The 27,647-nt window shown below is 48.6% G+C and overlaps 1 protein-coding gene across 3 annotated transcripts; it reads left to right on the top strand.

Annotated features, from left to right (window-relative positions):
* Positions 1-446: 446 nt before the first annotated feature.
* On the top strand, positions 447-27,405 carry Nlgn3 (neuroligin 3). 3 transcript variants are annotated; one of them, XM_004660957.2, is made up of 8 exons: positions 447-575; positions 3,063-3,722; positions 4,367-4,426; positions 9,222-9,281; positions 10,904-11,053; positions 17,985-18,170; positions 21,121-21,910; positions 22,637-27,405. In XM_004660957.2, exons 2-8 carry the CDS (start codon positions 3,266-3,268, stop codon positions 23,478-23,480), a joined length of 2,547 nt encoding a protein of 848 aa, XP_004661014.1. In that variant the 5' UTR covers positions 447-575; positions 3,063-3,265; the 3' UTR covers positions 23,481-27,405. The 3 variants fall into 3 exon arrangements, with proteins under 3 accessions (XP_004661014.1, XP_004661015.1, XP_044996041.1); XM_004660958.2 differs by lacking the exon at positions 4,367-4,426; XM_045140106.1 differs by lacking the exons at positions 4,367-4,426; positions 9,222-9,281.
* The last annotated feature ends 242 nt before the right edge of the window (positions 27,406-27,647 follow it).

Here is a 27,647-nt window from a genome sequence, read left to right on the forward strand (position 1 = left end):
ATGGTCAGACAACTGGCATGCTGACAGTCTGACTTGCTCTAGCAGAAGCAGCAGAAGGGAATGACATTGACCTTTGGAAGAGTGACAGGATGACGGTCAAGCATCCCACCCGTGGTTGCTGCTTGGGTGGTACTGCTGCTGAAGAGAGGTGAGGCTTGCTAGGTGAGGTGGAGGCAAGTCTTTGTAGTGTGCAATGTGCAGTGCCTCAGTTTCTCCCTTGCTATCAAGGTCTTAAGCTTTGCAGATAAAGTTTGGACTACCTGTCCTGGAAGATTACCTACCCGTCTGATAGCGCAGGATTTGAGGTGTATGTGAGAAGAGCAGAGCGTGCCTGAGCATAGGGGCAGTTGGGCCATGCCCCAAGACTTGAGCTATCTTTGGCATAAAAGGAGTTAATGGCAGGGACCGCGCCCCCCTGTGTCCGGGCACGCGCAGCGCGCCCCCTTGGTGCGCGGGCACAGCAGCCAGGCTGCCGGAGAGCTGATCTCGGGGATTCGGGTGCGGAGCCCTTGGCCTGGAGGCGATATGGGTGGTCCGTGGCCGCGTTCAGTCGTTTGCAGCAGCCAGGGGAACAGGTGAGGCCGCCTGCCCCGGTCTCCCATCCTCTAGCTGCCCATACCTTTCCCCCATCCGGTCCCCTCCCAATCCGGGGCTCCTCTACCTCCCCAGCCAGTAGTCCTCATCTTTCTCAACCCCATTTTCTCCATAGGCACCTCTGACCCCCCCCACCCAGCCCTCCCCTCTTGCTTTATTCCACCTTTCTAAATCCCGCATCCCTATCCTCCCACCCGTGATCCCTCCATTTCCACAGTCCAGCCCTCATGCTCACCAAAATACCCCTATTCAGGACCCCCAGCCCTATTCTGGTATTGCATATTGTCAATACCCCCTCCCCTGCATTGCAACCCCATCCCCCTTCCATCATAGCATCTCTTAGCCAGGCTCCCTCCCCCACTGTCTGCAGCCCCCCCACCCAATGGAGGCCTTTATTCCATCCTCCCCATTCTAGTGCAACTCCTTTTCCAATGCCATTCCGAAACCCGTGTAGCCCCCAATATTGCAGTTCTCAATACCGGTCCATTCCCACACAATGGTCCTTGCCCACTACCGCTCCAGCCCCCGAAGTCCCCTCAGATGCCATTCTCCTCCCGGCATTGCCGCCTCCCCTTGTCTTCTCCCAAATTGCAAGTTGGAACAGAATGGAAATCTTGGCCTTGGGAACCTCACAGTGGGTCTTAGGGTACAGAGGGCATTTGGGGGTCGGTTGGTTTGTCTAGGTGCTCACGAGGGAGGGGCTGCAGAGAATTGACTCAAAAGGGAATGTGGCATTTGGCGCGGAAGGGTTACTGGAGAGGGAGGCATCTAGAAAGAGTTAATGGAATTTGTAAGGTGGGGGTGGCACGGACAGGGTTAATGGGGGGGGTTGCTGGCGGGGAAGCCGTGTGAATGAGCGGTCTGTGCCCCAGAGTTGCCATGGAGATGGTGAATGGGGGGATTGTGTGAACTCAGCTGCGGACTATACCCCCCCATATACACACCCACCCACTCCCTCCTGCCCCACCTCCGTACTCCTACCCCTTCCTTCCCCTTCTCCACCCCTCCACCCGGGTGCATTCTGGGCAGCATCTGGGATCTCCCCCCTTACTTTGCTCCCCATTTTCCCCTCTCCTATGAGCCCCCACCCCTTTAATCAGTTTACCCACCCTCCTTCTTTCTCTCTCTGTCTCTCTCTCACACACACATTCCCTCCCTCTCTCTCTCTCTCTCTCTCCCTCCCTCTCTCTCTCTCTCTCTCTCTCTCTCTCTCTCCCTCTCTCTCTCTTTCTCTCTCTCTCTCTCATTCCCTTCTCTTGGTGGCCGATTGCCGGGCGTTCCCAATCTCCCTCCCCCACCCCTTCAGCCACCTCTTAAAGGAGCAGGCCTGCAATCTTAGAAGGCGGGAGAAATGGGGAAAAGTAGATGTGCTTGCGAGGCCTGTGCGTGTCAGTATGTGCATGTGCTTGTGTGTCCATGCAAGAGCATACGTGTGTGAGAATATATGTCAACTGTGTAACTATGTCAGAAGGCCTGTGTGTCTGAGTGTGTTGCTATTTCTGTTTGTCTCCACCTATATGTCACCATTATGCTGCATGTGTCTGGATATTTACCTTTGTGGGTATGTGTGATTTTACTTCAGTAAGTCTGTGTGTGTGTGTGTGTGTGTGTGTGTGTGTGTGTGTGTGATTGTCTCACTATGTCAGGTGCTCTGGCTGTGTGAGGCACTCGGTCTTGGAATGTGGGAGTATATGAAGGGATCTCTGGGGGCTTGGTATATATGTCTCTGCAAGTGAATATCCTAGTGTCTGTAATCCTGGCTTGGTCTCTCAGCCTGTCTTTGAGTCCTTGTGAGTTTATTTCAGGATTCCTTGCGTGTGTGTCCCCACACTCTGTTGTTTTTTTTTACACTGGACTAGCATCCATGATGCCTAGCATGCTCAGTTCCAGCATTTGATGTCAGCGAAGAGATGGGCAGCAAGGAGGACCAAGCTTTAAGGATTCGGCAGCAGTGAAGGCTGAGAAGAGAGAGAGGCACGGGAGGGTCTGGGGGACTCAGGCGAACAGCTGTCATGTCATGCTCTCTGCCCTGCCTGAGGGTGAAGTGGTCTCTCTGTGGGACCCTCTGCCTACCTGCTGCTTTTCCTTAGGCCTTTGTGTCCTGGAGTAAGGTGGAAGATCCTACTGGAACTCCACTTCGACTTCTTTCTCTCTACCACTCACTACACACTACTCTGATTTAAGTGAGCCCCGATGAACTGTGGAGTTGAAGACTGAACTTGTGTTGGCCAAAAAAAAAAAAAAAAAAAAAATGTCACTCATGTCAGTCCCCTTAGATTTTTCCAACCATGGCTAGGCACATAAAATAATTTTGACTAGCATTGGACCACCTGTGAGTCCCGAAACCCTGGGCATGTGAAACCTCTCCTAACTATGGGAAAATAGGCTAAGCCCAGCAGGGCCCCAAAGAAAGACGCTGCAGCCCTCCTGGACTATCTCGGATGACGCATGCTCCCCTCTTTCCACAGGCCTGTCTGGCCCTGAGGGAATCCTCTGTTCGAAGTGGTGGTGCACTTGGAAGACCTGCTCTCTTCGTTGCTGGGCACCTGTAGGTGTCCCTCGAGAGCTCAGTTTTGAGGTTCAAGTCAGTGTGGCCATGAAGGGTCTGCCTATTGGGCTGATGCTGTGACCCTGGAGTCTGCCTCTCCTGCCAGTCCCCCCTGCCCGGAACATGTGGCTGCGGCTTGGTCCGCCCTCGCTGTCCCTGAGCCCCGCACCCACAGTTGGCCGGAGCCTGTGCCTCACCCTGTGGTTCCTCACTTTGGTGCTGAGGGTCAGTTCCCAAGCCCCAGCACCCACAGTCAATACTCACTTTGGGAAGCTAAGGGGTGCCCGGGTACCATTGCCCAGTGAGATCTTGGGGCCTGTGGACCAATACCTGGGGGTGCCCTACGCAGCTCCCCCAGTTGGCGAGAAACGTTTTCTGCCCCCTGAACCACCCCCATCTTGGTCTGGCATCCGGAACGCCACACACTTTCCCCCAGTGTGCCCCCAGAACATCCACACAGCTGTGCCCGAAGTCATGTTGCCAGTCTGGTTCACTGCCAACTTGGATATCGTCGCTACTTACATCCAGGAGCCCAACGAGGACTGCCTGTACCTGAATGTCTATGTGCCCACGGAGGATGGTGAGTGCTGTGGCCAGGCATTGTGCCCTCCCTGCCTCCCGCCTGCCCTGTTGTGTTTGTGGCCTGCATGTGGTTGTGTGCCCTGCAGCATGCGTCTGTCTGTCTGTAAAAATGCTTCTAACCATCACTCTGCTTGGCCTCCCTGCTCCCTGTTCTTCCCTCTCCCAGCATTGTCCAAGCTCCCATGTGTGAGTGACACTGATGCCAGGAGGGAACTGGCCAGGCCTGAGAGATTTGACAGGTCTAGGTCCAGTGCTGGATGGGAATACCCTGGGGGAGTATGGGTCACTGATGGCAGCTGTCCGCGGGAGGATGCTGGCTCCGCCAGGCCCCTCTGTCGCCATTCCACCTGCTTTGAAAGGGTGGTAGGTGTGTGTGTGTGGCTGAGGGATCTGGGTGTGTGGGGGGCCGGAGGGGGGGGTGAGCCTGGTTGGCAATGCTTAGGTACCTCCTCTTCCACTAGCTGATGCCTCCTCCCGCGGGGCTCACATTAAGGTAAGTGACAGAAACAAGGAGATGGTGGGACAGGCTCTCTGCCATGTGCCGCCTGCAGAGCAGCTCAGCTCTTGGGGCCTGGGGGTGGGGAATGCATGCCCCTGGGCAGAGGCCTCCTGTTATTTTTTAGTTTTTTATTCATTTTACAGTAAAGCGGATTTCCAAGGAATGCGCCCGAAAGCCCAACAAGAAAATTTGTAGGAAAGGAGGTAGGTAGCGAGCCGGCGGGGAGGGAGAGAGAGAGAGAGGGAGGGCTACCTGCCCGTGTACCCTTGCCCCTAAGGACCCAGACTTCCTTCAAGAAGCCCAGGTTCAGGGGGCAGTGAACAGGCAATAAGGTCCACCTCATCCGATGGCCCTAGCTGCTTTGCAAGGGAAGATTTGGTGGCCGAAGGCAGGTTCGGAGCAGAAGCAGTGATCTCATTGCTTTCAAATTTCCCAGTTCCAAATTCAACCTAAGGAGTGTGCCACACAGAACTAGTAGCTCCCTTGGTAACACCTCAGGAGGAACTCCAGGCAGCCAAGATGGAGCCATGGGCTCTGCCCTCTCCTGTAGTCAACAAAGCTACAGGATTATCCCTCCAGTGTCCTTTCCTAGGCTAAAAGTCTCGACACAACTCTTCCTGCCTGATGATTAAAAGAGACATGTGTACACTGATCCAATCATTCTGTCCACATCACCCTCAACCTCTGCCTCATCACCTCTGGCCAGAGCACAGCGGAAAGACCCAGGCTACTCTTGTGGCAGAAATTGGGAATCTTTGGGAACTGTGGGCTCAAAAGAAAGCAAACTTTAATTTTACCCATCTGCTGAGAGGAATTTGTTCCCCTGTATAGTAGTCCTTACTATTGAAATGCTGCCCCATGTTTTATGCAAAAGTCTCTCTCATATTTACCTCATAAAATCCTCCCCACTTCTGAGGAAGCAAGTAAGACAAGAATCAGTATCTCAGTTTTACAGATGAGGAAACAGGCCCAGGGGAGTGACTTGCCACTGCTCAAGGCCCATAGCTGGTCTGTGGCAGAACTGGGACCAATACCTCGGGCTCTTGCCCCTCAGGGCATGTTCTTTCCACTGTAGCCCATGGAAGCAACTCTCACCTGGCCATTCCCACCTAGCAAACTCTGAAAAGAAGTCAGATGTGGCTAGGTTGGGCTCCGCTACATTAACAGTCTAAGAAACAGGTGAATAATCACCATCTGATCCCTAGAACCCTTTGGCAAGCTTGGAGTTTGTATTCCTTTGATGTCCTAGAGTAGGGTTGCTCCGAGTGGGGTCATCAGCATTCCTGAGATGGGATGCTCCCTACTGAATGAGAATCTCTGGGAACAAAGTGGAGAATGAATACACTGAAAAGGACACATGCCTGGTGTTCTTGTTGCACACTGGAGCATGGAGAATGGAGCGGAAGATGCTGTAAAGACAGTGTTTCACCTGTCTTTGCAGTCTTCACACCCAGCCCCAGCCCTCACAACAGTAAGAAGCTTTCATGTGGCTTCCATGCAAGTGAAGGAACTTGCAAGGTGCTGCCCAAGAGCGCAGGTCTAGAAAGCACAGCCCCAGATGGACTCCAGCTCTGGTGCCAGCTCACAGGCTAGGCTTTTGGTTTTCTTTTGCTTTGCTTTGCTATGCTGTGTTATGTTATGTTTTGTTTTGTTTTGTTTTTGAGACACAGTCTTACCATGTAGCTCAGGCTGGCTTTGAACTTACTATGTAATTCAGGCTAGAGGCCAGTCTTCTCCTTTAAGAACTTCAATTTCAAACAAAAATGTATAGAAGCTGCTGGTGGTGGCCCATACCTTTAATCCCAGCACTCAGAAGGCTAAGGTAGGAGGAATGCCATGAGTTTTAAGGCTAGCCTTGGCTACAGAGTGAGTTCCAGGGCAGCCTGGGCTAGAGTTAGACCTTGACCCAAAACAAAACAAAACAAAAACCCACAAACTCCACTCCAGCAGGGGTTGGGGAGATAATTCACTGGGTAAAATGATTGTTTCACATACATGAGTACCTGAGTTCAATTCCTAAATACCTACTTAAATGCCAGGCATGGTGGTGTGCACCTATAATCCTAGTGCTGGGGAGGCAGAGATAGGAGGATTCCCGGAACTCACTGACCAGGCAATCTAGCTAAATCAGTGAGCTCCAGGTTCAGGCCTTGTCTGTCTCAAAAAATAAGGTGGAGGGAGAGTGATTGAGGAAATCATCTAACTTTGACCTCTGGCCTCCACATGAACATACATACACATGTCCCCACATATACAAATATGTATGCACACAAACATGCATACCACATACACATGCTGCCTCCCAAAAAAGAGCATACATTTCCACGTGGGATCAAAGAAGGAGACCATTCTGACTTTAACCTTCCAGCGTATGTATTCAGGAAAAGGGCCTTTTAAATCTGCTCCCATGAGTTACTTGGTGGGGCAGGGTGAAGAGAGATGACATCACCATTAGCTATCTCATAAGAAGAATAATCTTCCAGGGCTCCAGTGAGAGTCTAGGGCAGGCCAGACCAGTCCTGTGACTTTGGCTACACTGCTGACTGGAAGCTACAACTCGGTATAAATATTTGTCAATCACAATTATGGATGATGGGTAAGACCATGTGTCAGGAGCTGTTGGGATATAGAGGGATATGAGGTGGAGGAAAAACTTACAAATGACTGGAAGTCTAATCACTTTTCTTTCTTTTTTAAAAATACATTATTTATTTATTAGAGAGGCAGAGAGAGAGAGAGAGGAGAGAGAAAGATAATGGGTGCACCAGGGTCTCTAGCCACTGCAAATGAACTGCAGACGCATGTGCCACTATGTGCATCTGGCTTACGTGGGTTCTGGGGAGTTGAACCTGGGTGCTTAGGCTACACAGACAAGTGCCTTAACTGCTCAGCCATCTCTCCATCCCTTAATCGCTTTTCTTAAGAAGCTCCTAGCCTGGTATTAAAACCCTACTGAACTCCCTAAACTCATAGGCCAGTCTGAGAAATGGGTTTCAGACAGGATTAGGGAAAGCATTTGGTCATTAAGCTATTCAAATGAGTTCCCTATCTTGGGCCCACTGGCTAACCAAAACAGTTACGAATTTTCCTTCTCTGGAGTGACCCAATATCCAAAAGTCCTTAGGGCTATGATGTGTGTAGGTCGGGTGGGGTGGGCTAGGTGAGCTCCTGCATGGCACAAGTGTCTGTGGATGGTGCCTGGTGATGCTCCTGGAAGGAAGGAATTTCTCATTGAGTACCCCACTGAAGTAGCAGAGGAATTTGTGCAAGGGGAGGCTGGAACATTGGAGCAACCCAAGTACACTCAGATGGATGCAGAAGGAGTAACCGGAAGTAGGGAGGTTCCTAGGGAAGATCTACCCCACCCTCTGACTCCATAAAGTTGAAGGGAATTTATGTCTAGGGATGAGTGATTCAATTTGGTGGGCTGCCCACTGTGTGACTGATGATATACATGTTCCATTGGGGTTCTGAGGGCAGTACTGACAGGTGTTGAGCTAATGTGCTAAGTTAGTAGGTGCCATCAGAAAGAAATTCAGAAATCCAGAAGCAGTTTCTACTAAGGCTGGGCTCTTGCCCTAGTTGAAAATTCCATTTTGTAGTATGAGGATGGTTCCTGTTTTGATTAATAGCCATAAGGAAATCTAGTTACCAGAGCTTAGGTCAGCTGAGAGAGGGCTGATTCTTAGCAGACTGAGGGTATCTGGTATCATGGATACAAGGGTGTAAGGTATGGGGTGCCAACAGAACAACCTGCATTTCTGCACACTGACCAGCAACCAGGTAGTAGGTCATCTCGTCACAGTCATTCCAAGATGCATTTCTGGACTCCTAAGAATAGGGAGGACAATGGTACCAGCCTACTCCTGGGTCCTAAATGTCTCTTCTTTCCTCTAGTCTCTTTTCTCCTCTCTTCTGTCCATGCTCCACCTTTGCTCTCATCTGTTTCTTCCCTTCCCCCTCCCAAAGGTGGCATGGTGCAGTGGAAAGACCATATGGGCTTTGGAGTCAAGTAGACCTGGGTTTGATTCTCACTATTAGCACTTTCTAGCTGTATGAACTTGAGCAAGTCGCTTTACCTCTCTGAACCTCAGTTTCCCCATCAGTGAAACAGGAATAAGGATAGTACCTACATTGTTGGGTTGTAGAGATCAAACCGTACCGCAGAAGTAGCATGTCTAGCACATGGTAAATGTCCAGTATATGGTAGGAACTATTACCATTATCCTTATCTCTTTGTTCTCTCTCTTTTTCTCTGTGTCTTTCCACCATCCCCTTCCACCCCCCTTTTGCTTTCCTTCCTTCCCTTCCCCTCTGTATCGACATCTCAGAGCAATGCCTGCTGCTCTCAAGACTGGTTCCTGTGGGCAGGAGCCCCGTTTGCCATTAACCAGAGCAGGGGGACCCTGTGAACATGGCCAGAGGGAAAGCTTGATCTCCCATTTTCTCCTGTGGGAATCAGGGTCAGCTGAGGCCCAGCTCAAGCCTGCCCACTAGGCACAGGGAGCTCAGGCTTGGTACACACCTTTGCCCTAAGTATATCACATAGATATGTACACGTGTTGGCAATGTCATCTTTCTTTTTACCTTCAGTACCTGCCCCTGCTCTCCAGCTCAACCTGCCTGTGTACAAATGCACACAGCCCCTTCCAGCCAGAATGAAGTTTTCCCCTGAGTGAGCCTCTGGCTCTGTGCCCTGGCCCACCTGCTGCTACCTCCTTCCTAACTACGAATGGACTTGGTTGGGGATAGGGATACCATAAGGGGCAGGAAGGGGCAGGGAGGCCAGCACAGCAGAGGCCTGCAACACCATCATCCTGATGAAGGTTCGGGCCTCAGCCCACCCATTCCCTCAGTTCTTGCCATCCCTCCTGCCTGTCCTGGGCTCAGGCCCAGAGCTGGCTTGCTGGGCCATGCTGCAGTCATGCTGTTTTTGAATTCTCTCTCTGTTTTGTTCTCTGTTCTGTGCTGTTGTGTCTCCCCGTGTCTGGTCCCCAGGATCCGGCGCTAAGAAACAGGGCGAGGACTTAGCGGATAATGACGGGGATGAAGATGAAGGTATTTGGGGGCTGCAGGGCGCGGCGGCTGGTGCATGGCACAGAGCCCCTCCCCTTCTCAATGGGGAGAAGCCCCGTCTGTCTGTCTGTCCGTCCTTTAGTGTGTTTCTTGTTCCTGTAAAAGGCCGTTGGGCTGTTCCTCCGTCTTTGGCCTCATTGGCCACTGGGAGTTCCAGGGTCATGGACATGGCTGGCAGGAGCAGGGGACCACGAACAGCCATAGGGAAGGTGTCTTCCTGGCCCTCGCCCCCACCCTTCTCATCTTCTATGGTTCATAGGCACCTGCCCCTACTGGGCAGTAGGGAATGTGGACAGCAAGCAGTGCCAGGGAGGGTGGTGAAGGCACAAAAGAAACCAGATGGTGAGGGGATATTAGGGTTGCACTGAGGAGACCTCTGAGTCTCATGGGGGGCCTGGCCCCTGGAAGAGGGACCCCATCAGAATGCACGGAGAAGAAGCAAGACAGTGACACCAAGGCTGGAACCTCTCCAGCCTTCTCCCCAAAAGAGAGATGATCCTTGGGCCAGGGGCTGCAGTAGGTTGGGGGACAGAACCAGAAAGACTGTGGTCTAACGAGCCAGGGTGAAGCCTGGACACCACAACTGTCAGTAGATGGCCTAAGATCCTTGGATGGCAATGGAAGCAGCCTTTCTCCTTGGGGTAACTGGCTTGTTTGTATTGCAGCTGAGTAATCCCTTCTCCGCCCATACCCTGGGGCTGCCCCTTCAGAGGCTCTGGAAGGGCCAGACAGCTCAGGGGTCAACTGGCGATGGGTAGGGCTGTGCTTGTGTGGCCGTGTTGGCCATCTCACAGACTGACAGGTGACAGGCACAGGTGATCAGGCCTGGCACCTTCTCTTGACTGCCTTAGCCCAACACTGTGCTGCCTGGGTTTGGGAGCAGCCCCTTGATGGGCTCTCATGTCCTGGCCTTGGGGAATGCTTCACCTATACCTTAACTGTGACTGGGCAGCCATCTCATTCCTAGTTCTGCTCCCCAGTGTATCCAGCTAAGTCTGCCTGGGGATGATAGGCACGTGGCTGAGAAACCATGTCAGTAAGGTTCCTCCACCCCATCTCTGCCATTCATTCCCTTTCCTCACCTTCCTTGTTCTCTGTCCCCGTGCCACCCCTTATCCCCACCCCTCTTGTTTCTGTCTGCAATGGGGGGGGCAGCTGCTGCCAATGGCCATTTTTTCTATGTAATTGGTCTAGTTTTGGGGGGTTTCAGGGCTCCCCAGCCCCTGCTATCTAAAGCCATGTCAGGTCCCAGGACTCCTGGTGCCCAGGGCAGGAACTCACTAAGGGATTACCAGCCCTTGCTCTTCCTGCTACCTCCACACCCAGAGCCCAGCCATGGCCCACTTAGGCCCAGCTGAATTAGGCCGACCTTGCCACTTTTGCTTGGGAGGTACTTGAAACCTTTGAAAACATCACACAAGTTCAACTGTCTCTGGCCAATGCTTGAGCTCCGGGCTGAGCAACTTCAAGAGTCCTGCCCACTGGGATGGCGGTGGTGTCCTGGCACCTGGGATAGCTTTGCTACCCGCACCCCCCCAGGGCTGGTGGGGGTGGGGGAGGAAGGGCATCTTACCTAGCCTATGTCTCACCCCTTCTCCTTGCAGACATCCGGGACAGTGGTGCTAAGCCTGTCATGGTCTACATCCATGGAGGTTCTTACATGGAAGGGACAGGCAACATGATTGATGGCAGCGTCCTTGCGAGTTATGGCAACGTCATCGTTATCACCCTCAACTATCGGGTCGGGGTGCTAGGTATGGTTCTCTGCAAGGTGCCTAGAAGGAAGGATGGCTTCCTAAGGAGGAGTGGGGAGGAAAGAATGCTGAGGAGGTCAAAATAGGCAGCTTTGATTCTCTAGCTGGTCTTAATGACCAGAATCAAGCTGTTATGCCATCACCCCTATCCAAGTGCTGGGGGCTTTCTAATATACCCAGACCCTTTCTGGACATATTTAGCTACCACTGGAAATTCACCTGAAAAGTCAGACCCTTTATTTTATTTTATTTTGTTGTTTTCTCAAATAGGGTATCATATAATTTAAGCTGACCTTGAACTGCTTCTGCCTTTCAAGTGCTGGTATCACAGGCAAGAGCCACCATGCCCAGCCCAAGCTTCATACCTGCTACCAGGCTTTTGCTTGACTGAGTTATAGGGCTTGTTAATTTTCGAGTGTCTTGTCTTCATTCATACCCACCCAGCCCCACAGTCTCAAGCACCCCATGCATACAAATATATTCTCCCTATGTCCATAACCCTTACATCCTCACACATGTATCTACCCATGCACACGATTATTCTTCACCCTTCCCTACAAGGCAGATGGACACACATCTCCAGGTTTACTTCTGTAGATGCCCTCACAATAAAATCTCCCCACACATATCTGTATACTCATACCCTATATACTCCCCATCCACACCCCTCACAGGTTTCTGTCACCTTCCATATATATACACACACAATCTCTTGCATAGTTCTCTCCACATCTCTTTATCCACAACTATACCATACACTCTCACAGTCACAGTTTCCTTTACCCACATCGTGACACCTTACACAAATACCTACAATTTGCTTATCCACACCAAGAATCTACATACCTTACTTGTACATAAATATGTCTTCCACCTAACCCCAACTCCACATATCCATACACGCATATCCCCCATGCATGCTGCCTCTCTATCCATACCACATATGCATACATCTCACCTTTCCTACATAATCACAAGCCAATATTCTTTCTTCCTACATGGATATGCCTTGCTACATGTCCATACCACCACCCCACATATTTACGAAGCCTATACATATTACCCCATATCCCTGCTTCCACATCAATAACCATCCATCCACTGTACATACATTCTCCACATATGCATATAGATCCCCCCTACAGGTACACACATACATGTATGCATACACAGATACATATATATAGTCTTTCCACATATGCCCTGCCTATACATCCAACACATACACATTTATTTGTTATTTCACCTCTCAGATATGCACACATCCAAGTACACAGATCTGTATCTATATCCACATACATATCCCTCTGTCTGCCCCAGCCACAGTCATATTTCCCCATGTATACACTTTTCTTCTACCATTTCTACATATACAGCACTTCACTCTCACATGTGTATACACTTGTTTCCCAAATAGCCCCTCATATGTCCCCATGTACCCTTCCCTCCACATATTCTGCCATGCAATGCTTATTTGAGCTATTAGACTTCCCATTCACACTATACCTTCTTTGATGACAACCAGTGCCTAACTGTGACCATGGTCATGAGATAAACAAGTGTCTCAGAGAAAGTGACAAAGTCTGTAGGACCTTTCTCCCTTTCAGATGCTCATCCAGTCTCCATATCCCTGTAGTAGCATGAAGACACCAACTTCTTGCCTTGAGGGGTGTGTCCTCAGTTCCAGTGGTGGTCTAGCCTGTTTATCACATCTGTGGGCCTGGAGGCTAAATTGGCCATTAGGCTTGGCTTGCTCCATTGCCAGTTGTGAACACGACCTTGTTGAAATCTGCTCTTGACTATATTGCTTTACCATTTCCAACCATGTAGGCCATAGTGCCACATTTTGCTTCTGGATATGGTTGCATGCACATCTCTTCTTGGGTTACCCTTAATGCAGTGTGGCACAGAAAGGTGCATATTTTGGGTTCAGACTGGAGGAAAAGAAACTGAGACTATGTTCCCTTCAGTGGCTCCTGGGACACTGGCTATGGAACATACAGACTACTTCCCTGGCCCCTTCATGGTCTGGTGGGCTTTGGTTTTCATGGCTTTTTCCTGCTCCTTTGCCTTTAAAAATTGTTTTTTTTTTATTGATTTATTTATTTGAGAGTGACAGACAGGAGAGAGAGAGAAAGGGCGCACCAGGGCTTCCAGCCACTGCAAATGAACTCCAGATGCGTGTACCCCCTTGTGCATCTGGCTAACGTGAGTCCTGGGGAATCGAGCCTCGAACCAGGGTCCTTAGGCTTCACAGGCAAGCGCTTAACCACTAAGCCAGCTCTCCAGCCCTCCTTTGCCTTTTTGTACTACCTCAGACACCTTGGCAAGGCTCTTGTGCGCTCCCATGCCTTGTTCAGAAAGGGGATCTGAATGTCACGGTACCATGGAGGTGACTGTAAACCCATACACTAGGGATGCATGGTTCTAAGAGAGTAATGAATACACTAATGTAATCATACACAGATATGACACATATACAGTACTTGGTGGCCAAAAGTAATTTTGCTAATTTCTTTATTTAGACTAAAGGAAAATACTTAATTCAGCTTCTTTTTAAGAATTATAAACACAAGGCTCCATTCTAGATGGCATATTGCAATGTGCAAAGAATACTAAGAATATGTTCCAGTTCTGTATTATCAGTCCAGCTAAGAATGAAGGAACAGAGAGTGGAGGAGAAGATAGGAGAAAGGAAGAGAAGATAAATACTAAGGAGATAAAAGAGGTTGAGAGAACCATGGAGAAATGAGGCAGGGAGGAGGCAAAAAAGACACTGGATTAAAGTAGGATGCTTGGTCTCCATCAACCAAGAGCTGTGGGTTGCACAGAAAGCTATGTGTGGGAACACTCCATATGATGTCCTGATTTGCTGATTATCTCACAACCCTTCAGCTGTCCCAATCCTTCAGTTTTTCTATGAGAAGTTCTTAACCTTTTGAAGGGGTCTTGGATTCTGAGATTCTGATGAAAGCTATAGATTCTCCACCAGAACAATGCAAACAGATGCACACACATTTTTTTGTTGTTGTTTATAAAGACAAAGTCTCACTGTGGAACCCAGTCTGGCATTGAACTCAAGATCTTCCTGCCTCGGCACCCCAAATGCTGGAGTTCCAGGCATGCACCACCACACCTAGCATTCCCAAACTTATAAAAACAGGGGGGCTTCAAAGCTTCCCCTGAAGCTCATCTATGAAATTCAGGCTAAGAGCACCCACTTTACAACCTCCTCTCATTTGGATAATTATTAGGACAGTGCATCTGGGGGAGCAGGAATATTATCCTTTGGGCTTAAGCAATTGATGATGCAAATAGTACTACCCCACAATCAGAAGGAGTTATAAACCGAGATCTGGTCAGAAGTCCCCCACCACTTCCTGTGTACCCTTAAGTTCCTGTTCTGGAACACAAATATAATCAATAAGCCACTGATTACATTCCGGGTACATACAAGATGTTTTTGTCTCTTGGCACTAAATGTGGAACATGGGTTTGTCCTTGCAGCTTGGGAAGTTTGCTGTGTAGCTGAGGCTCTGTTGTTTTGATTTCCAAAGCATCCCCAAACAGGTGGCCAGTTTTGGACCCCAATTGCTTTCAGTAATTCTCCCTCCTACCAGCTTCTCCTGTGCACTGAACCCAGACAGTTCATGCTAAAGAACTTTTCTGCACATGTTGGCTCATTCATATATGTTGAGAGTATCACAGGCTAATCTATGGAATGGTTGGTAGCTATTACTTGAGAAATCCCCAATGGGATTGAAGCAAACAACAACAGAAAAAGGATTCCCATTTGATATAGCGTGTGAATATTCCTGGGGCTAAAGTAATAGTAGCTTGCCAAGTCCCCCACCTGGTTTTTCAAGGTAGGATCTCATTCTAACCCAAGCTGACCTGGAATTCACTATGTAGTCTCAGGGTGGCCTCGAACTCATGGTGATCCTCCTACCTCTGCCTCCCTAGTGCTGGGATTAAAAGTGTGCACCACCATGCCCGGTTTGCTTGCCAAGTTTTATACTGGGTTCCAGAGTTAACTTAATCATACATCCTTGCTCAGGTACCCTCCAGGCGAACTGAAAACATGTTGAATGCCAAGCCTTGAGTGACACGAATATCTGGTTTTGATATAATCTGCCAGATTCCCCCATCTTTTGTTGACAAGCAGTTTTCTATGTACTATAGTATAAACCTGGGCCCAGAGAGACTGGCTCAAATTTATTTTGACATTTTGTAGAGCTGGATTTTTCAGCCTCCATTTTCACATGGTTTCTGTGGGTGGTCAGATCCTAGGGAACCATCAGTGAATGGCTGCTATCCTAGACTGCAAGGTTCTGTGCTCCTCATCAGTCATGCTCATCCCATCATCTCCTGAGCCTGTTGGATATAGTACATGAAGCAGGACTCTCCTTGTAGTGAAACTCAATGGCGTGGCACCATCCACGTACTTCACTGATGGGTTCTGAGGGAGCTCAGCCTTGGTCAGACTCCACCCAGCTTTTTTAGGCCCTTTTTTCTAATCTAGGAAATTTTCCATATTACAGAAATCTATTATATCCAACTCCAGGCTTCTCCTGATGACTAGGATAACAGATTTTCTCTCTCTCTCACTCTCTCTCTCTCTCTCTCTCTAAAGGCCTTTCTATATAGCTCAGACTAGTCTTGAAATTATTCAGTAGCCCTGGTAGGTCTTGAATTTGAGGTCCTTCTTCCTTCACTTCCCAAGTGCTATGAGTGCACATGTGTGTCAGCATGCCTATTAGAACAGACAACTCTGACATATACCACTGGATGATTATTCGCGAAGATGGAAGCAAGTTTGTTAGTGCCTAAATAAGAGAAAAGGGAAAGAGAATACAGGAGGAGAGAGGAAGGAAAGAAGACCAAGAGAAACACATGATAACTTTTTGTCAGAGGATTTCTAGAGTTGGCCAGCTGAATTGGGTCTTGGTTAGTATAGTTTTTAAGACTCATAAGAGCAGCTTTAGTTTCTGAATGGATCCCCCCCAAGGAGAAGCCGGTTCCACTCTCTGAAGTAACAAGGGCTCCTCTAACAGCTGAGCCATCTCCCCAGCCCAAACAAGAGCTCCTCCATGCATCCTTGCTCAAACTTTCTCTAATCCCTTCTCTTTTCCTCATCTGGAACCTGGGACTAAAGAGGATTTGTGCTGAGGTCCTGGGAGGATGAAGTAACTACTTTACATAGTTAATTGTATGAAAGGTAAATTAATAACACACTTGAAGAGTGTAAGATGAGCTCTTTTGCAAAATGTGGGTACAGAAGGACATGATTTGAAAGACAGTGATGAGATCTTATGCCTGCTTGGCTCTATGTGAATACATCCTCTGCCTTCAGACTGTCAGGACCACCAGCCAGCTCTGTATGAGCTGTGGGCTTTTCCAACATGGCCTTCCACCAAGTCGATTCCAGGTGTTGTGAATTGGCTTTTAACGGTGGAGTCAAAGAACCACTGATCCAAGTATGTGTTTTCAGTGTGTAGGAGCCCAGCAATTACCCACCTGGAAAAGACCTTCCAAAAGCCTAGGGCAGGAGAAGATGGTTGGAGCCTTCCAGGCAACGTAGGGATGAAGTGAGGCAGCAGGATCAGTCTAAAATGGAAGCAGGTTTTGGGGGGAATATAGGACATCTCTGTGGGATAGCCAGCAGGTGGGCGGGAAGGTAGTCTCCATGGTAACAAGTCTCCAAGGCAGCAAATCCCAGCAGGTGGGTGGGAAGGTAGTCTCCATGGTGACATGTAGTCTCCTCACCAGCAAATCCTAGAGGGTGGGCGGGAAGACCTGTTTCTGTGGAAACGCAGCGTAGTGACTTCCTCATTTCTTCACCAGATGAAAAAGATGGTCTGACCCAGTGGCGTCCCAACTTTAGCAGGTGTCAGCCTCACCTGGAGAGCTTGTTAATAGCATATGCCCCACCCCAGGGTTTCTGATTCCTTAGGCGTTGGAGGAAGGGAAATGAGGACCTGCCTTGAGAGTGAGGAAAAAGGGACCATCCAAAGCCCTGGAAAGAAATGGAGATGAACTGATTTCAACAGGAAGGTCAAAATGAGCTTAGGGATTATTGCCTGTGGGACCTTCACTTCAGAGGAAAGAAGAGGGAAAAGTAACTACAGATATGCCACGTACTAGGCTTCTGCTAACTTCATTCTATGGCCCAAAGGTTTTAAATAACCTGCCCAAAGCCACATGGCTAGGTTGTGATAGAGCCTGGATTTAGTCAGTATTGTCTGGCTCCAGGGTCCCTGCTTTATCCATTCTACTTTTTGTTTGTTTGTTTTGTTTTTCGAGGTAGAGTCTCACTCTAACCCAGGCTGACCTGGAATTCACCCTGTATTCTCAAGGTGGCCTCGAACTCATGGTGATCCTCCTACTTCTGCCTCACGAGTGCTGGGATTAAAGACGTGCTCCGCCACGCCCAGCTGTTTATTTTGTTTGTTTGTTTTTTGAGGTAGGGTTTCACTCTAGCTCAGGCTGACTTGGAATTCACCATGTAGTCTCAGAGTGGCCTTGAACTCACGGCCTACCTCTGCCTCACAAGTGCTGGGATTAAAGGCGTGTGCCACTATGGCCTGCTCTTCCACTCTATCTCGTCTGATATTTGGATCACGTTCCTAGGGCAGATGGTGCTGAGTTCTGGCCATTTGCAGGCCCTGCAGTTTAAATCTCCCACCTGGAGAAGAGGACAATTCAAATAGTCTGTCCCCTCCTTCCCAATTGTATCATAAGCTGGAAGCAGGCAGCTCACCCCGCCTGTATCCACGATGCTGAGCCTTGCAGAAGGGAGCAGTGGTTTGCACTAACGTTAGAGAGGTGGGAAGAGCTACATGGCCGCATGCTCATCCTCTCTTAGGAGCATGCCCACCCCCATTACCCAAACTTCCATCACTCCTCCTTCATTGTCCTTTGTTGAATCTAGGTTTCCTGAGCACCGGGGATCAGGCAGCCAAGGGAAACTATGGACTCCTTGACCAAATCCAGGCCCTCCGCTGGGTGAGCGAGAATATCGCCTTTTTTGGAGGAGATCCCCGCCGTATTACTGTCTTTGGCTCAGGCATCGGTGCATCCTGTGTCAGCCTCCTCACACTGTCACATCACTCTGAGGGTGAGTAACTCTTGGGGACACACAGTAGCTCAATGCTATCTATGTACCTTGAGCCCTAGGCCTTTCAGGCTCCAGAATGTCTGACTCTATGCTCCAGTAGCACCTAGCTCTCCTCTACCAGTCCCCCGTCCCTTATGGGGAAGGGAAAGGGAATGTTTCTGTGGGGTATGGAAAGTACTTCTCGTGTGAGAAAGTCCCCATTTATACCCTGAGAGAGTAAAACACCCCTTCTGACATGGGAGTTTTGTTTGGCAAAGTAGGAGTAGAAAGCCTCTCTTTGAAGGGACAGTAGTTCCTTTTTGGCAGAGGAAATCTTTCAGTATGGAAAGTACACCTTACTTCAGAGTCACGATCTAGGGTGGAAATTGGTTTCTTGGTGTAAGAAACACTCATTGTCTGCATTTCTAATAAACAAGTTGGTACAAGAGGAGAAATGGTCATGAGTGGGAGATGGGTTCCTCTAGCCCAAGAGATGTGCTGTTTCTCAGGAGGAAAGGCTGTTATTGGCTGCCAGCCTCCTCCAATGCTGTACAACCCACTGAAAGGACACCCATTTTTAGTCTCTTTCTGGAGGTGACTGCCTCTGCTAGCAACCTTTGCAAGGGGTTGAACAGGCCCTGCTTTGCTAAGAAAGGGAATAGAGAAAATTCTATCTCTGAGAGGTAAAACTGAGCTTTTTTGTTTTTTAAAATTATATTTATTTGACATAGAGACAGAGGCAGACAGAAAGAGAGTATGGGCACACCAGGGCCTCATGTCACCGCAAATGAACTCCAGATGCAGGTGCCACCATGTGCATCTGGCTTTACATGGTTTCTGGGGAATCAAAAGCGGACCATCAGGTTTTGCAAGCAAGAGCTTTCCTGAAATATAAACATAAATATAAATATAGATAGATTAAATAGATATGGATATAGATATAGATATAGACATATAGAGATAGAGATAGAGAGAGGCAAATGGAGAGAATATGTGTGCCAGGGCCTCTAGCCACTGCAAACAACTCCAGAGGCATGTGCCACCTTGTGTATGTGGCTTTACATGGGTACTGGAGAAACAAACGTGGGTCCTTAGACTTTGCAGGCAAGTGCCTTAACCACTAAGCCACCTCTCCAGCCTTTTTAAAACATATATTATTTTTTATTTATTTACTTGAGAGAGAAAGAGAGAGAGAGGCAAGCAAGAGCTTTTAACCGTGGAGCAATCTCTCCAGCCCAAAACTGAGCTTCTTATGAAGAACAATTCTCCTTGAAATAAATGTCCTCCTCTGAAGTAAGGGTATCCACAAGGACACATTTTGTAGTTGAAATCGACCCCACGAGTTAGTGATATTCTCATAGGAATACTTGTAAGTACTCTTTGAAGGAGGCTTTTTTTCTGCGAGAGAAAAAGAATCACCTTCGCTGACCTAGACGTTCTGTGTGTGCACTCCTCAAGAGACTACGCTGGGGAGGAAAGACTGAAGTGGGACTTGAATCTCTAAAAGAGATGGAATAGGTAGCCAGGCATGATGGTGCACAGCGGTAATCCCAGCACCCAACAAGGCTGAGACAGAAGGGTTTTTGCAAGTTTGAGGCTCATCTGGGCTACATAGAAAGTACTAGATTAGCCAGGGCTACTAGTGAGATCCTGTCAGAGAGAGAGAAAAAAAGGAAGAGTGAGAGGTATAGCCTTATTGGCCCTGGGTTCTATTCCTAGCACCACCAGAGAGAAAATCTGTTTCTAGGTGACCTTGGTAGGAACAAGAATCCTACTTGTTCTCTCCCAAAGGAGGGTGAAATGACTGGCTGTGAGGGTGCCTGTGTCTGAAAAGAGTTCCGGCACCTCCTTTGATTGGGACTCCCTTCCTGGACCGGTGCTGTGCTTTGTATCATAGGGAGCTGTGTCTCTGTAGGCCTGGCTTCGTTAAAGATTTTCTGTCTTAGCCTAGAGAGGAGGGACTCAGTGGCAGAGCACTTGCCTAGCATGCATGAGGCTCTGGGTTTTATCCCCAGCACTGCAAAAGCAGCAAGATTTGTTCCATATCTTTCCATACTTGTCTCATGGCGAATAATATGGAAAAATGATTCTCTTACGTAGTCATCTGTATTTCTCTCCTTTCTTTGTGCTCATGCAAAGTGTCTTTCTGTTGGAGCAAATAGAATGGTATACCTGAGAGCCAAATTCTCCCTTGGGAGTATGGGGAAAGGGGAAATAATTTTATATATATATATATATATATATATGTGTATATGTATATGTATGTATATATATATATATGTATGTATGTATGTATATGTGTATGTATATGTATTTTTTTTAACAGAGAAGGAAGATAATCCTCTTTTGCAATTTGAGCAATGGGGTCCCTCTCAACTCTGGGAAATTTGGATGTGATAGGTCAATAGCTTTCACAAAAGGGGGTCTATGCAGAGATTCTACTCTGCCAGGGCATATGCCAGGAGACTCACAGACCCCAGGACCTTTGCTTTTGGGACTCTTCCCTAAATTCCCAGAATGTGGAGCTCTCTCGTGCCTGCATTTCTCATCTCTCATGAAAAAGACCCCTTTGTGGCATAAGCGCCAGCTCCCTGGTGGTGCGCTGGCACAGAACTGGGCCCAGCTGGGCAGGAAGCAAGAGGGAGAGACAAGGAGTGATAAAGAGAGGGAACATAAGGAAGCCGATGTCTGGGACTTGAGGGGTTAATTCTTCCTTACATTTCCTTAACCCCCAAGTTACCAACCAAGTAACCAGAACAGGGAAGCAGTAGGGGGACTAGGCAGAGGACCATTTGAGGAAGGGGTTCAGTAGCCTTTCCTTTGGTCCTAACCTATCATTCCCTGCCAAAAGACTCACTCCTCCTTCCTAGCCTATTCACAGCACAGGCTGGTCTCAGTGAAAAAGGAATTGGGTTTTCTATGGCCAGGGGTGACGCAACAGCTCTGACCCAGTACCACCTATCTTTTGTAGGGCTTTTCCAGAGGGCCATCATCCAAAGTGGCTCTGCTCTGTCCAGCTGGGCTGTGAACTACCAACCAGTGAAGTATACCAGCTTGCTGGCAGACAAAGTGGGCTGTAACGTGCTGGATACTGTGGATATGGTGGACTGTCTTCGCCAAAAGAGCGCCAAGGAGCTAGTAGAACAAGACATTCAACCTGCCCGCTACCATGTGGCCTTTGGCCCTGTGATTGATGGTGATGTCATTCCTGATGACCCCGAGATTCTCATGGAACAGGGAGAGTTCCTCAACTATGATATCATGCTAGGTGTCAACCAGGGTGAGGGTCTCAAGTTTGTGGAAGGGGTGGTGGATCCTGAGGATGGTGTCTCTGGCACTGACTTTGACTATTCTGTCTCCAACTTTGTGGACAATCTGTATGGCTATCCTGAGGGTAAGGACACACTGCGGGAGACTATCAAGTTCATGTACACAGATTGGGCAGACCGTGATAACCCTGAGACCCGCCGTAAAACACTGGTGGCACTCTTCACTGACCACCAGTGGGTGGAGCCTTCAGTGGTGACAGCTGATCTGCATGCCCGCTATGGCTCACCTACCTACTTCTACGCCTTCTACCATCACTGCCAGAGCCTCATGAAGCCTGCTTGGTCAGATGCAGCTCATGGGGATGAAGTACCCTATGTTTTTGGTGTCCCTATGGTAGGTCCCACTGACCTTTTCCCTTGCAACTTCTCCAAGAACGATGTCATGCTCAGTGCTGTCGTCATGACCTATTGGACCAACTTTGCCAAGACCGGGTAAGGAGAAACTGGGGTGTCTTCTTCTTTGGGACCATAAAATGCTCTTCCTTCTGCTCCTCTATCTAATTTCTTCTATCATCTTCCTTCCTATGCTGATCCCTAAATCTTTCTTGTTAACCCTTCATTCCCCCTCCTATAACCCCTTCTTAAGATTCTGTGCTATTTTCCTTCTTTTAAATCTTTGTTGTTGTTGTTGTTGAAGGAGCAGGGACTATAGGCAGTGGTAGAGTGCCTGCTTAGTATGTCCCAGGCTTTGGTGGCCAGCACCACAAACAAAAAGTGTGTTGAGGCTCAGAACTCCGTTAAGATCAGGATGCAGCAAGAGTTACTTACAGAATGGTGGGATTGGAGGGTTAGCTGGTCAGAGGCTATGTGAAAAGGGAAGAAAGGACATTTGGAAAGAGCACTTAGAGAGCTCTTGGAGAAATTGGACAGCTGAAAAGAGCGATAGAGATGCTCAGTAACATGTGACACCACAAAGCATCTACATAGCCAGATTGAGCACAGGGAAGAATGAGATGGTTTCTATGATGACTGTCATGAGAACTAGGAGTCCAAACCCTAGGGAGAAGGGGGGTGGGGAAGGGGGGGACCCAGAAAAAGATTAAAATGGTGGGAAGTATCAGACTGGGGAAGAACTTTAGGGGTGGGTGCAAAAAGGAGGATGGACCCTTCCCTTATCCAGGTAGCGTGGTGACCCCAGATTTCAATGTGGTATTTCAGGGATCCCAACAAGCCAGTACCCCAGGACACCAAGTTCATTCATACCAAGGCCAACCGCTTTGAGGAAGTGGCCTGGTCCAAATACAATCCCCGGGACCAGCTCTACCTTCACATCGGGCTGAAACCACGAGTCCGTGATCATTACCGAGCCACCAAGGTGGCCTTTTGGAAACACCTGGTGCCCCACCTGTACAACCTGCATGACATGTTCCACTATACATCCACGACCACCAAAGTGCCGCCCCCGGACACCACCCACAGCTCCCACATCACCCGCAGGCCCAATGGCAAGACCTGGAGCACCAAGCGGCCAGCCATCTCACCTGCCTACAGCAATGAGAACGCCCCTGGACCCTGGAATGGGGACCAGGATGCAGGGCCCCTCCTGGTGGAGAACCCTCGAGACTACTCCACTGAACTAAGTGTCACCATCGCCGTGGGGGCCTCCCTTCTGTTTCTCAATGTGCTGGCTTTTGCTGCCCTCTACTACCGCAAGGACAAGCGGCGCCAGGAGCCCCTGCGGCAGCCTAGCCCCCAGAGGGGAACCGGGGCCCCGGAATTGGGAACTGCCCCTGAAGAGGAGCTGGCAGCATTGCAGCTAGGCCCCACTCACCATGAGTGTGAGGCTGGTCCCCCCCATGACACACTGCGCCTCACTGCATTGCCCGACTACACCCTGACCTTGCGGCGCTCCCCTGATGACATCCCACTCATGACCCCCAACACCATCACAATGATTCCCAACTCCCTGGTCGGGCTGCAGACATTGCACCCCTATAACACCTTTGCCGCAGGGTTCAATAGTACCGGGCTGCCCCATTCACACTCCACTACCCGCGTATAGCTCTAGCCCAGAGCACAGCTCATCTCCCAGCTCCCTCCCAGACCCCCCCCACATGCACACACACACACACACACACACACATGCACACACATACACACACACACACACACACACACACAGACATATATGTACATGCTCACACCCACTCTACAGCAGACTCATCTGTACAAACATAGACAGATGTGGACATGCACTCACATGTACAAAACACAAATTTGGAAGTAAATCTGAACAAGCCCTTCAAATGGGGACAAACATGAGTCCTTGGTAAACCAAGGACCCGTGGAATAGTAGCTGGAGCCAGCTCCCTGAGCCCAACCACAGACACTCCTGGGGGGCCTGAAAGCCACAGCCGGACACCCCCTTGGTGCTCGCCTTCTGCCTCTCTCAGAACTGCACCATTGACCAAACTGCAGACACGGGAGCTTTAAAGAGCAGGATAGCTCTTCCTCCCCCAGACTTAGTCTTTTTTCTGGGTCTTGTTTTTGTTGATTTTTAAAAAAATTTGGAACCAATGCTTTTCCAAACCATTGAGTGCTAAGCAGCTATGGAAGGGAGGGCTCCAGGCCCAGGACTCTGGTTCTAGAACTTCCAGTGCTCACATAATCAGACCAAGGAAAAGGACCCCTGCCCCCAAGGAAAAAATAAAACAGATTGCAGCACACTATGGGGTGCAAGGAGGAAGGGACTAGCAATGAATGGGGCAGGAGGGATATCGAGGACAGATTGGTAACTGGCTCTGTTTTCCCATGGATGGCTTCAGAGTCTGCAGGGAGAACTGCTCCCCGCAAAGGTCAGCATCATCACCCTGACTAGACCAGGGAAAGCCTAGGTTTGGTGAACAAAGTACTTTGGAGGCTGTATCCTTATTGGATCCCTGGCTAGATAATCTGGGCTCTGCCTCTCCCTTTGGGGAAATGCTACCAGAAATTTGCCCCATTTTCTTTACAGTCTCTTTTGTGTCTGTCATTTCTCTTTCAAAAAAGAGATTTTTTTTTTTGATTGTTGTTGGCTTTTTTTTTTTAAGAAAAGTTCTTAAAACACTAACGGAAACCCATGGAGTTTGTCCTTTGTAAAAAAAAAAAAATTAAACACAGTGTCTTGATATAAAAATAAAAAATCCAGTTAGCACTCCCAACCTGCCTTCCTTGCACAGGCCTTGCCCCAACATCCCTGAAGCAGGGTGCCTCAGTGGGCTGGGAAGCAGCAGCCTTCTACCTTGTAGTTCCTGTAAGTCTGGGCTGTGATCTTCTGGGCCCCTGGCTCCCCTGGGCCCCCTACACAAGGCCTCATACTAATTATGTTGCTGCCCCCCACCCCCGCGCTCTGGGTTCCTGCAGCTAAAGCCTCCTCTCAGTACCTCAGCCCTCCTCATGAAACAGCCAAAATAATACTTCCTTCTTCCTCTGTCACCACGCCACTGCTACTGATGCCACCACTACCATGATCACCACCCTGCCCTCACTTTGGACTAAGGGCTGGCAGGAGGCTTGACTTCTGACCTGCTGAAATTTTCTCTCGCCTATGGAAATGCAGTGAGTGCAGCATTAGCCACATGGACTCCCTGGCCTTGGGGACTGACAGAGCAGGGCCCCTCTCCTTCCCCAGGGATAGGGGATTGTTCTATGAATTTGAATTGCAGAAGTCACTGGAGCCCAGGGAACAATTTTTATCCAGGATTGTCATCAGTGGCTCCCTTACAACTCTGGGGGACATATGGGGGGGGGAGCGGGTCTCCATGGGGTTAATATTTTGGTATTTCCCATTCTCCTTGGTGACTTGAAGGACTGAACTTGAAGTGCTCATCAAGCCTGACAGTTGGGCAGGGTTGCTGATATCTCAGAAGCCAGGAATAGAATTCTTCAAAGTGACCCTGACAAAATGAGGGAGATGAGCCATCACAACCAGGATGGCATTCAGAGGGGGATGAGTAAAAGGTAGTATATACGAAGACCAAAACCCAGAACTAATACACTAATATGGTGTCTGAGCCAGGAGTGATGGGCATAAGGGAATAGTTTTTTTTTTTTTGTTTTGTTTTTTTTTTTTTTTTTTTAAGCATTGGGAGAGGGTATGTACATTGAGTGAGTTCATGGTTTGAGAATAGCTTTCTGCCTGTCTTCCCTCCCTCCCTTCTTTTCTTTCTTCTTTCCAAAATGAATGTGGATACTAGCATATAGTAACAAAGATAGCTGGGAAAAGCTAGTAAGTAATCAGTGTGTGAGTATTAGAACTAGGTGTAACCCCAGAGAAAATGGATCACCAAAGCCCATCACATTTGGTGCTAGAGAAACGGATCTAGAACAATATGGTGGCACATGCCTGTAATCCAGGAACCTGAGAGAGGGGAGTAAATGACCAGGAGTTCAAAATCATTCTCAGCTACAGAGAAAGTTCAAAGCCAGCCTGGCATATATGAGACTCTGTCAGGGGCTGGGTTAGAATGTGACATTGTACTATAGGACTATTCCCATTGTCCTCTTTGACTTACTCGATCTCAGCACTGGTTATAACTCCCACCACATGTATGACTCTACCCTTGGTTGGCATATGTTATCATGGGAGGGAAAGTGGGGAGTGTCTAGAGAAGAATAATAGCAATAGGCAAAAAGCCCACTGTTGCTTTATTATTTATTTTTTTTTTTTTGGAGGTAGGGTCTTACTCTAGCCTAGGCTGACCTGGCACTTGCTTTGCAGTCCCAGGCTGGCCTCAAACTCACCGTGATCCTCTTACATCTGCCTTCCAAGTGCTGGGATTAAAGGTATGCACCATCATACCGGGTGGGTTGCTTTTTAATTTAGAAAGAAGGAAGCAGGTGGGGAATATCCAGTGGTTTCTGAGTACCTACAATGTGCTAAGTATATTGTTATCATTTTCAAAGTGAGGCTCCTAATAGTGCTAGGTTCTCTTGTGACCTGTGTGCTCAACTCAACTCCTGAGAGTAACAGAGGGGGAATGAGCCTAGGAAAAAGCCAAAGAAATGGCTTTACTTCATTTTACTACAGCCAAGAGATGCTCCAGGCTCCCACAAAGCCCTTAGTAGTAGCTGCCAAAAGAAATGACTGCACCACATCCTTCATCTTCTGCAAGCAGAGGACTGGATCACACTATCTTTTAAGGTCCATTCCCAGTCTATGTGTTCATCTTCCAACCTTCAATTGGTGTATTTCACATATTTCCAAATTGGACCTTCTATAGCAAATCCAGCACCAATCTTATAAGGACTTTACGAATGATAAACCCCTCCCAGTTGGTCCTCATCTTTGAAAGGCCTGAGAAGACATGGTAGTCTCTAAAACAGACAGGATTTCAGTCTAATTGACAGTTTGTTCTGGGTCTTATTGCTGACTACCAGCCCACATGGCATAAATCATTACTGCCTACATTACACTGTAAGTCCAGCCCACATCCCTAGGTTTATCTGCTTTCTATTTTAGTCTTTTAGGGAGCTTGAGACAGCAATCTTCAGATCTGCATTTGTGATGTGTGTGAAGGGTCAGAGGTTGGTTACTGTGGAAGTCTCCATGGAAGAATGGTTATTAGGACTGTAGGCTTGGCCCTATGCTAGTTTATGTAAATACTATGAGGAGTAAAGACATGCATCATGGGCTGTATACCTTTGGGAAGACAAACCCAACCATGTTTAAATGAAGGCTTCTCAGAGAAGCTCCATCTCATGGTCTGGTCACTAACAGCCCAGAGCCTCTCTACCTCCCCATTCAGAGAATGCGAGAGATGTTTTCTGTAGCCTTGAGATGTGGGCCATTATGTCCCCACCATGTCACACATACATGAGAAAAGGTAAATTCCATGAGTTCCAGATCAATAAATGTGATATTAATGGAGGACAAATGAGTACAAGGCTCATTGGGGAGCAGTTACTAAACAAAATGAAGATTGTTCATCCCCTGCATGAAATTGAGAGAAAAAAAAAAGTTCATTTCTCCCACTCAATTCATTCCATTTGATAGGACGATTGGGCAGGTATATGAGGAGAAAGCCACACCCACAGGGTATTTGAAACTGAGCAAAACATTCTCTGAATACTCTTGAGATAAGCCAGAAATGTGGGTGAGTAAAGATAACCCTAGGTGAGCTCTTAAAGGCTTAAGTGGTTACCCACAAAAGCACTGTCTTTTAAGGTCAGATTTTCCAATTACTAAAAG

This window comes from Jaculus jaculus, chromosome X, assembly GCF_020740685.1.
Source record: "Jaculus jaculus isolate mJacJac1 chromosome X, mJacJac1.mat.Y.cur, whole genome shotgun sequence".
NCBI lineage: Eukaryota > Metazoa > Chordata > Mammalia > Rodentia > Dipodidae > Jaculus > Jaculus jaculus.

What these genes read in the sequence shown, in the direction of transcription:
- Nlgn3 (XM_004660957.2), top strand. Translation starts at nt 3,266, where the DNA reads ATGTGGCTGCGGCTTGGTCCGCCCTCGCTGTCCCTGAGCCCCGCACCC. An exon ending in GAAAATTTGTAGGAAAGGAG is followed by an intron (nt 4,427 to 9,221) that starts GTAGGTAGCGAG and finishes TCTGGTCCCCAG; the next exon opens with GATCCGGCGCTAAGAAACAG. An exon ending in CTATCGGGTCGGGGTGCTAG is followed by an intron (nt 11,054 to 17,984) that starts GTATGGTTCTCT and finishes TGTTGAATCTAG; the next exon opens with GTTTCCTGAGCACCGGGGAT.